Source organism: Dermacentor albipictus, chromosome 1, assembly GCF_038994185.2.
Source record: "Dermacentor albipictus isolate Rhodes 1998 colony chromosome 1, USDA_Dalb.pri_finalv2, whole genome shotgun sequence".
Lineage (NCBI taxonomy): Eukaryota > Metazoa > Arthropoda > Arachnida > Ixodida > Ixodidae > Dermacentor > Dermacentor albipictus.
In genome coordinates, this window is record NC_091821.1 from 303,740,437 (window position 1) to 303,752,822 (window position 12,386).

The 12,386-nt window shown below is 46.7% G+C and overlaps 1 protein-coding gene and 1 long non-coding RNA gene across 10 annotated transcripts in view; one reads left to right on the plus strand and one right to left on the minus strand.

Annotated features, from left to right (window-relative positions):
• LOC135907227 (mediator of DNA damage checkpoint protein 1-like) overlaps positions 1 to 12,386 on the plus strand; it is a 154,502-nt gene that overhangs the window by 58,733 nt on the left and 83,383 nt on the right. For all 9 annotated transcript variants that reach the window (XM_070531498.1, XM_070531500.1, XM_070531497.1 and 6 more), the window contains one exon: positions 6,221 to 6,243. In XM_070531498.1, the coding sequence (XP_070387599.1) occupies positions 6,221 to 6,243 (23 nt within the window). The remainder of the gene's footprint in view (positions 1 to 6,220; positions 6,244 to 12,386) is intronic.
• LOC139054485 (uncharacterized) overlaps positions 1 to 12,386 on the minus strand; it is a 119,655-nt gene that overhangs the window by 1,942 nt on the left and 105,327 nt on the right. The window contains exon 3 of the long non-coding RNA XR_011511281.1: positions 6,260 to 6,337. This is a non-coding gene — a long non-coding RNA (uncharacterized lncRNA). The remainder of the gene's footprint in view (positions 1 to 6,259; positions 6,338 to 12,386) is intronic.

Genomic DNA, 12,386 nt, shown 5'->3' on the forward strand with positions numbered 1-12,386 from the left:
ATGCGAGCCGAAGACAAGTACGAAGGTTGCTTATGCAAGGAAAATGCTGAAGGCACCAGCTGACACCAGAACATGGCGGCTGAAGCACCCCAGCAACAACAACACTTCTTTGTCATTGTCTCTTGTCTGCACATCCTGTTCGGCATCGCAACACTACACTGCTGGGGTTGGAGCGCCGACCCGGTGGAAGCGATTATGGCCCGGCAAAGGCACGAATGTAGGACTTTAAATGGGAGACAGGAACAACATCAGTTCTTGGCTGTACGGACGATGGGCCTGGCTCTTCGAGAGCAATCTTGTATGTCACATCGAAAGCTGTCGCAGGATTTGGTAGGGACCTGAATATCGCGATAGAAGTTTTTCTGATAGGCGCACATGACGAGATGGTGACCACAGAAGCACGAGGGAGCCAGGTAAATACTGCATGTCCCTATGGTGCGTATTGTAACGGGACTTCTGCGAAGCTTGGCGAGCGCAGGCAATCTGACGGGCCTGTGCCGCCATAAAAGTTGCGTCGACTTGTGGAAATACAGTGGCCAAGGGCAAAATGGGATCACGGCCAAACAGTAGATAAAATGTCGCGTAACTTGCACTGTCATGGCGGGACGAATTATTTAGAAGGTGACATATGGCAGAACAACGTCCCAGTCCTGATGGTCTGGAGAAATGTACAGTCGCGGTCAAAAATACGCGGCCCACGGCTCCAGTCGGCGGAGCGGCTGCGAGCCGCACCGCGGCGCTCGCGTCGGCGCTGCGAGAGTTTGCGCTCTGACGACAGGTATCTCCCTCGCTCTCGTGCGGATACGTAACACGGTTGATAAAGTTCAAGTGCATCGTTCAGCTGTTTCGAGATAGCGAGGGAGATACCTGTCGTCAGAGCGCAAACTCTCGCAGCGCCGACGCGAGCGCCGCGGTGCGGCTCGCGGCCGCTCCGCCGACTGGAGCCGTGGGCCGCGTATTTTTGACCGCGACTGTACATAGCTAGCATGTTGGTAAGCATTCTGTTCAGTCGCTCTGTGAGACTTTCTGTGGATGGTAAGCAGTGGCTATTTGATGCTCAGTAGAGCATGGGCAGAGGATATCATCAATGACCTTTTACACAAAGTAACTTTCGTGATCTGTGAGGAGCTGACCTGGAGCGCCATGGTGCAGGGTGATGTTGTGTAGGAGGAAATCCGCGACATCAGTGGCACTACTTGTAGGTGGAGCTCCCGTAACGGCCAAGCGCGTGGTGTAATCAGTTGCAACTGCAACCCATTTGTTGCCCTTAGTTGAGGAAGGGAAAGGGCCAAGTGATTCAAGCCCCACACGAAATAAAGGCTCGGTGGGAATATCGATGGGTTGTGAAAGCCTAGCTGGAGCCATGGGAGTGGGCTTCTGATATTGGCACAGGTCGCAAGCACTCGCATGCCGGCGCACAGAGCGGTAGAGCTCAGGCGAAATGAAATGGCACTGAACTTGCTCATAGGTGCCAGTATTATTGAAATGCCCGGCAGTGGGCGTGTTGTAGAGTTGTTGAATCACTGTGCGTTAAAGGCGCCCTGGTATGGCTAGCAGTAGGTTAGCACCATCAAGCAAGCTGCATTTGTACAGGACTCCATCAGAAATACAGAAGAGACAAAGAGAAGGATCAGGAGTTGGCAAGCTTAACCGATCCATGATGGTTTGCAGAATGGGATCACAGCGCTGTTCATCGCCAAGTTGAGGAAGCCCCAGATGGACATAACGCTGGTGTCGGATTCGAGGTCTGTGGCTTTCGGTGGCTCAACAGGGTGGCAGGACAAGCAGTCGGCGTCCTGGTGTAAACGGCTGGATTTGTACACTACAGAGAAAGTGCACTTTTGTAAGTGCTATGTCCAGCGCCCAATGCCCAAGACGCCCTGTCGGGTCCTTCAATGGGGAGAGCCAGCAGAGCAAGTGGTGGTTGGTAATTATGTGGGAATGGCGACCAAATAGGTTTGGGTGAAACTTTGCTATCGCCTAAACCAGCGCTAGGCACTCTCATTCCATGATAGAATAGTTGCGCGCGGCCATGGACAGAAGACGGCTTGCATAAGCGATAATGCATTCTTGGCCATGCTGAATCTGGGCAAGAACAGCACCAATGTCGTGACCACTAGCATCTGCACAGATTTCAGTAGGTGCTGAAGGGTCAAAAGGGGGATAAAATTGGGGAGCTCGTCCTGAGTGCTGTGAAGGCTTCGGCCTGCTGCTGTCCCCATGTGAAAGCAACGTCCTTTTTTAAAAACTAGGTGATAGGGCGAGCAATATCACAAAAATATTGAACGAAGCGACTAAAGTACGAGCATAAGCCTGTGAAGCTGCGAACGTCCTTAAGTGAGCACGGCACAGGAAAGTCTTGCATGGCTTGAACTTTGGCTGTGTCGGGCTGAATTTCATTGGTGTTTACAAGGTGCCTGAGAACAGTTATTTCATGATGGCCAAAGTGACACTTCGACCAGTTGAGCTGAAATTTCCCAGCATGAAACACAGCAAGGACGGTCGAGAGACGCTCAATGTGGGTTTCAAAAGTAGGATCAAAAATGATTACGGTGTTGAGATAGCACGGACAGCTGGTCCACTTCAAACCTAGGAGAAGGGTGTTTGTCATTCTCTCGAATGTCGCTGGGGCATTGCAAAGCCCGAAGGGCATGATTCTGCATTGAAAAAGTCCATCAGGCATAACAAAGGCTGTCTTCTTGCGATCCTTCTCATCGACAGCGATCTGCCAGTAGCAGCAGGCAAAGCGACTTTGCTTTGAATAATGCTGTGCTCTGCAACAGACACGCTTTAGGGGCGGCGATGGACGGGACTTGCATTGCCGATATAAATCGGGTAAGTGACTATGGCTGTCTGGCCGAGCGGGCGGTCATCGAAATAAAAAAATATCGCGGTAAATAAGCCGAATGTGCCTAAGGTCTTCAGTTTGAGCTGGAGAGAGGTTGGTAGTGATCATTTTATCGACGTTGGGGTAGGGTCACGAAATTGAACGGGAACACGCGACGATAGGGCTTACAGAGGCAGAAGTAGTGGGCATGAGTGGAGATACCTGGTACTCGTGCACAGGTGTCAGACAGGCCACTGTCATGTTACCGGGAAGAACATATGCGACAGACACAAAGTTGAGAGCGGGAAGCCAAGTAGAATTATTGACAATGGTACTTGGGAGCACCACGCCATGCTGTAGAATAACATCGACAAGCGGAGAGAAAACGTAGTTGCCATCAGGAACATGTGGTCAAGCATTAAAAAGTACACTATTAGCGGCTTAAGGTGGTAACCAAGCGAATTTGGCAGAACACAGTGACGAATGATGTGCATCACAAAGAAAGCAGCTGTCAGAAGGAAGGTCCAACTGCACAGCACCTGTAGCGTAGTCTATTGGGGCAGATTGGTTCGAAAGAAAGTCCTGCCCTAAAATCAGGTCATGTGGGCAGCGCTCTAACACAATAAATAGGATGGCGGTTTGATGGCCGGCAATCATTGCTCGTGCTCTACACATGCTGACAACCGGTAGCGTACTGCCATCGGCAGCACGTACTGTGCATGGCATGGCACGCGTGAGGACCTTTCTGAGTCTTTTGCGAAGGGTGGCGCTCATTACAGACATCTGCGCACCGGTTTTGACGAGGGAGTTGGCTGGGTCTCCATCCACCTCAACGTCTAATATACTTCCAAGGGTTGGCAATGTGATCAGAGGATTTGCAGGTCGGGTCATTGATGCAGCACCATCTCTGGGAGTTGCACTGACTTAGTTTTCCTGTGGCACGAATGAGGGGGAAGAAGAGCGGCGGGCCTGTGGTGAATGAGACCGACGACTTAAGGGCGATGGTGACTGGCTGCTTCAGAAGGTCATAGGTATGTTGTCAGTATTTGTAGATGAAGGTTGCCCAGGAAAACGGGGAGCACCTTGATCTGGACGGTCGGATGGGAAGCTCCAGCTAGGGAGCGATGACCAATGACTACGAAATCGATCTATTGTTCGGTGTTCTCCAGTCGGCCCGGCTACGACGGCGAGTCGGAACCTCTGAAAACGGGGAAGCAGTGATGAGCGGGGCCGGTCCTTAGTGACAGCGGCATCACGAATGGGGCAGAGAGATGGGAGGCCGAAATTTGCCATATCTTCTTTGACAGCAGCCTGTATAAGTGAGACAGAACATGCATTGTCTGGGCAATGCTGACAAGGAACGGCGGGAGACGTGGCCTAGAGCTCGTGACGAATTAACTGTGTCGAATTTTCTTGTCCAGACTAAGGAGGCCCATGTGGCTGTTCATCATAGAAAGACGTTGAAACTGCATTTGGTAGCCTGCTGAGCTTCTGCGTAATATGGTGACTTTTCATCAGTTTGAAATTGCGGCACTCTTTAATGATTGCATCTACCGAGTCATGGTTCTTACATATAAGCAGGTTGTATGTGTCATCTGCTATGCTCTTCAGGATGTGGCCAATCTTGTTGGTCTCATTCATGTCTTTGTCAACTTTACGACAGAGCGTGAGGACATCTAGAATGTATGCCACATAAGATTCTGTCGACATTTGAGCACAGGTCGACAGCTCCTTCTTCACTGCCAGTTAACGGCCAAAAGGCTTTCCTAGGAGGTCCAAAAGCTTCTACTTGCAGACGTCCCAACTCGTTATGTCATGTCAGGGGGTCTCGTACCATGCTAGCGCTGTGTCTCGGAGGTAGAATATCACATTTGCTAGCATTAGTGTTGGGTCCCACCCATTATTTTTGCTTACATGCTCATACCAGGAAATCCAGTCTTCAACGTCCATACCATCGATGCCATTAAAGGTCGCTCGGTCTCGCAGCTGAGACAACATGATGGAGGTCAGAGTCTGCGGCACCGGTTGCGGGCGGTTGGTCATTGTGGCGCTTTGGGTGTCGATCATCGTCTCAGGGCTCATGCGGCGACCACTGCGGAGCTCCCTGTTGGTACCCCGCACGTCCACCAAAATGTTGTGAGGCAGAGACAAGCATGAATGTTGTTTATGAAAGGCAAATGTTGAAGGTACCAACCAGCTGACACCAGAACATGATAACCGAAGCGCCCCAGCAACAACACTTCTTCGTCATTGTCTCTTGCCAGCACGTCCTGTTCTGCATCGCGACAGTATTCTGTGTCCTAGTCTGTAACATAGTCTGTGTCCCTTCACGCTACAAACCAAGAAAAATGAAATGTTTAGTGTGGAAATGGAAATGGAAAGGAGTGAAGTGCGTGCGCATATTTGCGCATATCAAGACTGATATACACAAAAGAATTTGCACTGGAAGCCTGATTGGGTTGCTAACATACAGCATGCTATATGGCCATGCTGGCTGTAGTTAGTAATGTATGTGTTGATGATTACAATGAGAAGCTTGTTCGCTACAGCAGCAAGCACACCCAGTCATTCATGGTGTCAATTTTGCAACGCTTTGCATCAGCTGCATCCATGGCTCCAGTAAATTCACGAAATCAAAACTAATGGTCGTAAACATGCTTGTTTACAAAGCATGCTTAGACAAAGAATAAGAATTGACTCGCAATCCCAGCCCTGCGAAGCTGTTGAAAAACCACCACTACAACTGCTGAGGGTGGTATGCAATGCTTTATTGCTTTAGAGTAATGGTAGTAATGGTAGTTTAACGTAGTAGTAATAATGGGAGTAATGGTAATTTTGACAGCATGCTTCTGCCCATAGTGGTGCTGCTACAATGTTGAAATCAGTTGCTAGGCTAGTTCTTTTATATACGAAAGGCTTGGGACGTCACTCTCCACGTTGCAAGCTGCTGTTGCCGCGGTTGCTTGTGCAGCAGTAATCTTTACTAGGAAACATATGCGGGGAGTGCTATGTGCTTCCCATTGTTATCAGGAGTGCCTTATCATCAATTATGTGGTTTGAATGCTTGTTTTGTGCTTGTTCTTTATTGAAAGTATGCCGTTCTGTATGTTGTATGCGTGATTCCAAAGAATGTATGCACTGTTTGCTTCACTTTGCTGAGCGCTTGTATAGCCTCTGCGTTAAGGGGTATGAGACAGTGCATTTTTTGCTTGCCTACGGAGGGATGAGTTATTGCATATTTGCTTGCTTACGGGGGTATGAGCCATTGCTGATGATGACAGATGCTTGTTTTGAGCTTGTCCTTTATTTGAATGTATGCTTGCTCATATAGTTGCCAATTAGCCCCAAAACAGTGAAAGCAGCTGTTTACTGTTGGTCCTCTCCACATTGCAGGTCCAAGACCCAGGAAAATCGAGGCAAGTTGGCCCTCACCTTGTGCAGTTGTCCCAGCAGTCATTTGCTTCTGGCCAGAGCTGTCGAAATAGTGAACTTCGCCAGTGCTTACTTGTCCTGCATGAAAAATTGCACGGTCACTGTGCATAAGAACTGATTTCAAGTCAGGTTATCCTTGGGCAGTGATAGCAAAGCCTTAAATTGTTACAGGTGCTTTGTGATTTTGATGGAGCTTGTCATGGTGAATTGTCTGTGTGCCAATGGCACAGAATGGTAAAATGTATGAGAGAGCTTTACCCTGATGTACGTTTATTCATTGTTGTTACCTTATTGCTGGTATACACTCTAAGAAATGTTTACACCCTTTGCACTGCCCCTTCTGCCACACAACAATAATCGTCATCTGTCTTGATGCATTTCCTTTCTTGAAAACATTGTGCCTGCTACTTTCCTGTTGGGAATGCTATCATGCTGATAACGCGCATGCTGTTCGTTACTGGGGAGTACCGGGCTCGCAGCGTTAAAGAAAGGAAACGCATCAAGGCAGATGACGATTAGTGTTGTGTGGCAGAAGGGGCACTCCAAAGGGTGTAAACATTTCTTAGAGTGTACTGGAGGCCTGAAATAACAATGCTGTTGGGATTCTGCATTTAGCCACTGCACATCTGATGATGTTCTCAAAAACTGTGGTGCATGCCTTGTTTTTTGTCTTCAGTGAGACTAGTCATCCAGTGAAGGAGTGCTTTTAATGCATAATGATAGAATGCTACATTGTGTAGTGTTGCCTCCATCGATGTTGATTCCTTTGTATACAATAATAATAATAATAATAATAATAATAATAATAATACTTTGACCACTGCTGCAGACAGGACACAAGAGTAGAGAAGTGGACAACACGAATGCCAATGCACTCGGCATTCGTATTGTCCACTTCTCTACTCTTGTGTCCTGTCTGCACGCCTCACCTCTTTTCTGCATAACGATAAAACAGATTTAGTGCATGAATAATTGGCGACATGCGTTGTCAAGTACAGTTCTCGTTTCTGCCTCACCCCTTTATTGCTACAATAGTATGGTAACAGAAATATGTTTTTCAGAGTAAAAATCTGTTATTATTGTTTATAGAATGCTCGCCCCCTCGTGGTGGCGAGGTCACCTTCAAGCAGCGTTGCATTGATTATGAGATGATTGGATTTGTTGCTGTGTGCATACTGCAACTGCAACTGCAGCTAGATATAGTGAAAGTGCTCTTGAATGTGCACAAGGGCACAATATTAATACTTGTGCAGCAAGAGAAATAAACTGTACACGAAGTTGTCAGTACATCTCGTACTGATAGCTTATTTAATGTACATGTTTTGGTTTGAACTGACAGCTTGAAAAACTAAAATAGAAACCAGCAAAACAAGCGCATACACAAGTGCTGAGAGAATGCAAAAGCGAAGTAGCACCAGGCATGCATTGGCAGAATAAATGGACACTCACTCATCAATGTTTTTGGAGACTACATTCTCACTCATACTTACATACTCCTGTTCATGGTCTCTACCATTAACCTGCATGCTCAACTTGCATCTACTGCAACTCACCAGTACATACGGAACATACTGTATTTACTCGATTCTAACATGCCCTCGATTGTAATGCGCACCCGTTTGCCGTAACCTAAAAAAAAGAAAAGGCCTTTATAGTACCATGCACCTCCATTCTTTCATAAAGAAATAAAACTTTCTCTTGTTTGGAAAAACAGATTTACTCCCAATGCCCTAAAGTTGCGATGAAGAAAAAAAGTTGCAGTTTCACTCAAAAGGTGAAGCATCGATTGCAATAGCAGATTAGTAGACAGGTATACAAAACAAGGATAGTAGTTATATCAGCCGTATAAACATGTAAACATTCACTTAATCACTAAATTAACAAGCATGGTGTCACACGCGCGAAGCAAACATGAACACGTCTCACTCGATGACCACAGGAAGTTGCTATCAAAACATTGGAACGAGGAAGTGTGGAAGCAGGAGCAAGCGAATTGACCTTCGTGCTGCCTCTTGCTTCAATGCGAACTAAGTGACGAGAACACAGTGCGGTGCGCCTAGACGTGTTGTCTCTGTCCACATCACAGATCACTTTCAAGATAGGGGACGCGTGGCCATGCCGTACGCAGCAGCCACCAGAGTAGAACGCTTCTTCTTCTGTTTGCACCAGTCCCTCATGCAAGTTTCAGGAAATTCGAATGCCTGTGATGTGACCCAATTTCCGTCCATCTTTGCACACATGATCACTTTTAATTGTGGCATCGTGATGAACTTGGTCTGTCTTCGCAGTCGGCACTTCTATGCTGATAGAGCAATTGCAGAAAACGGGAAGACGGACGGTGGACTAACCTAAGCACAAGTACTACAGCACACGAAGGAAGCTACGGCAACTAGACTCGAAGCGCATGCGAGGCGGCCATATTGAGATGCCGATGGCCGTATGGTAAAGCAGATTTAGAGTTGTACACTATTCTAATGCGCACAGAATTTTTGGACCCATTTTATCAGATAGAAAGTGCGCGTTAGATTTGAGTAAATAGAGTACATCCACTCAAGCTCACCAGCTTTGGCTCTCACTCATACTCATGTTAACCAGCATTCACTCATGTTACACTCTCGTCCACTCAAACACATCGGATCGGCACTCACTGCCATTCATGCTCACGTCCACTCGCACCTTTCATCACTCGTTAACACTCTATCTCGTGCCTGTGATAGAAGTGCCGAGCGAGCATGAGTCAGTAGCGCATGCGAGGCGGCCATATTGAGATGCCGATGGCCGTATGGTAAAGCAGATTTAGAGTTGTACACTATTCTAATGCGCACAGAATTTTTGGACCCATTTTATCAGATAGAAAGTGCGCGTTAGATTTGAGTAAATAGAGTACATCCACTCAAGCTCACCAGCTTTGGCTCTCACTCACGCTCATGTTAACCAGCATTCACTCATGTTACACTCTCGTCCACTCAAACACATCGGATCGGCACTCACTGCCATTCATGCTCACGTCCACTCGCACCTTTCATCACTCGTTAACACTCTATCTCGTGCCTGTGATAGAAGTGCCGAGCGAGCATGAGTCAGTGTATTCGTGAGTGAGTATTCCGACCTATGGCATTGGGAGAGTGCAGTGAAACCTCGTTAACCCTTTGACGGTTTTTGCGTACATGTACGGCGGCGATTTTCTGTCCCGCAAGGTCTTTGCCGTACCGGTACGGTTCCGACCCTCCGTTTGAAATTTCGCGCCATAATGACGATGCGTGCTAACTGGGAGGTGCTGCCACCTCTTAGCACTTACAAGATGCGTTTTTTTCAAAATAATTCGACCCTCAAAGGGTTAAACCGTAGTTGGCCAGACCTCGGAAAAAGTATGTACTAAACGGTAGTACTGCTTAACCGAAATAGCATGAGATCGCCCACTTACCTGTCAAAAACGGAACTTGGAGAGGGTGAAATGAAAAGGGAAAAAACATGCAGTATTTATTTACTTCATGCGACAAACATGTTATTTTCGTTTGATGCCGTGGGGGCCTAGCAGCGACCTCAAGCTTACTGAAGCTGTGAGCCAGCTTTTCAGCCAGCGCCCTCTTCTCGGCAAACACTTGCATGGCAGATTCCTCATTGGCGTTGCATAATCTCCGTGCACAGGTGCGGTAGCGTTGCAGAAGTCGCGGGGCACCTTTTCATTGTGGGGTGCTGTTTTTGTAGCTACGATTGCAGTCATGAGGCTAATCTAACGTTCAGCTTCTGCCACTGCCGGGCCTGAATTGCCCGAGCTGTCGCTTTTTGTGTTGTCCTTATCATTGTCGCTAGGCGACACTTCGGCAATAACAGAGTCAACGACGGCAAAAAGTCGGACCTCGTAGCCGACATTTCTTTGCGGTTGCAGCATCGCTGCCGAGCAACTTCTTCGCATTCCAAATGCTACACACCGTAGTCAACAGTGGACCCATGTCACGTGCCAGCGCCGACTTTTCGCGTCACATGCGATAGCACAAACAATGTCTAATTTTTCTTCTATGCTAAGCACCCGGCATCTTTTTTGTCCGAGTTTCAGCATGATGCGAGCTCTCGCTTGCACGACGCCACAACGCTGTGTGGCACGGCGCCGAAATGATGATGTGGCCTCATGCGCAAGCGCACAGGGCGCTTGGAGGCCGTTGTGCTGATCTCTGAGGCTTATTGTTCTGCTGGGCTGCTCAATGGAGACGATGCACCGCCGTGTTTGCGCAACAAAAAGTGGAAACACTACATGTTAACCTATACGTACACAATAAGCTGGTACAGTTTATGCGGATACAAGACACATTATGTTCAATGGCCGCTGAGTCGGGAATTTGACTGTACTGCTTTTGAAACGAAAATACTGTTTAAGCGGGTCTGGTTTAACGAGGTTTTACTGCATGGTCATTTACCCCAATAATGCAGGTTGATGTGATTATGTTTCATTATTTAGCATGGTAACATTTATTGGCAGGGGCAAAATGCAGGTATGAAAGTGCTGCACCAATTGCGCCATCTTGCGCCATCTTGGGCCATCTTGGGCCAGACCATTGAGCTGCATCAACCTGCACCAAAACTCGGAAGTCACGAAATTGAGCAGGATGTGTATGTTCAGTGGCTGCCGCACAACTATAGTCATGCGTTGGCTAGTGCCTAGCCCTGCAATCCAAGCATAAGCAATCCGTTTCAGCATCGCCTTTGGAGTGTTTGTTGCTAGGCTGCAAAAAAATGGAAACTGTTTTGTGCTATACAATGCGTTACTAATGTTTTATATAAGTGTTATGCATTTGTGTATACATAGATTAGCTAAATATGATTTGAACTGCCGCTTATTTCATGGGGCAGTCGGGAAGGAAAGCCACGCTGAATAAATAAGGTCGTACAGTTTGCTCAGCGTGTAGCGTATCAGTTTTGTTAAACATTTTAGCATTCACTTTCACACTCACTTGGTAGATCTATGTCGATTAATGGGCGAACGCTATGCATGAGACATTCATAATCTATTTCACACATGCACCATGTCTGGTTACCAGGATGATAGTTTGGCGCCGTTAAATGACCTGTTCACTTTCATGAAACTTCTTGGTCATAAATATTGAATGGCAACCACAATTGTCACTCAAATTTGCACTCAGGTGATGCTATTTTCTGCATGGCCACACCACAAAAAATCAGGCTTTTGCTTCCGTAGAAGGCAAGCCAAGGATGTAAAGTTTTGTGTTTAGTCAACCTTAGCGGCCAGATGATGGTCGGAATTAAAATTTTGCAGAAAAAGTGAACCTCTGGAATTGTGTTCGCTGCAATGATGTTCACGACACGATTTGCACTGATAGAATCCGTAAATTTTAATAGCCCATCGCTTGGCACGCAATATATTGTTTGCCATTTTACATTTGCTTTATGGTGCCTGTAACGGAACCGTGAATAAGCCCGAATTGTCGAGCTTATTCAAAATATTTGTTGGCGATGCAGACTGGAAAGCCATATAACATTTTTATCTCTTTATTGTTTTCAAAAATATCTTGGAGTTTCTCAGTCAGCAAACGATGTGAAAAACTGGCCAACATGCCATGACCAGTATGTCACTCCACATTTATTCTGCGGTGTTCTGCTATCTTAACTGAAGGTTGCCAAGAATGACAAATTTCTAGAGGGTACTATGTGAATGGTGTTCACTGTACCATGATGGGTGTTGCTAATTGATGGGTGTTGTTCACTGTGAAAAATTTTCATTCATTGTGCAGAAATATGTTTAATTAGCTAAATTTATAAATTTACCTAATCCATGAGATGTCAATGAAAAACTTGTGGGTGACATTGAGAAATGGCCACTAACAGCATTTCAAGTGACGTAGGATTCGTGAAGACCTTTTTTTTAACGAAAAAGAAAGCTAGGGAAATTTTTAAAAAGTAAAAGAAGTACATCGTGACTGTGACGACGCTTCTGCACATCAAAGATTGCACAAATCTTTATGCAAACCTCATCAAATTTGGGTACTGGGAATGAGTGCCCATGCTTTTTGCTTGACACGTCAGTAGTTTTTGGCGCAAATCTTCGGTTCTTATTAAACGTGAGGTAGTACGATCTTGTAACGGCTTTCTTTCCAAACTGTTACAAGACGGT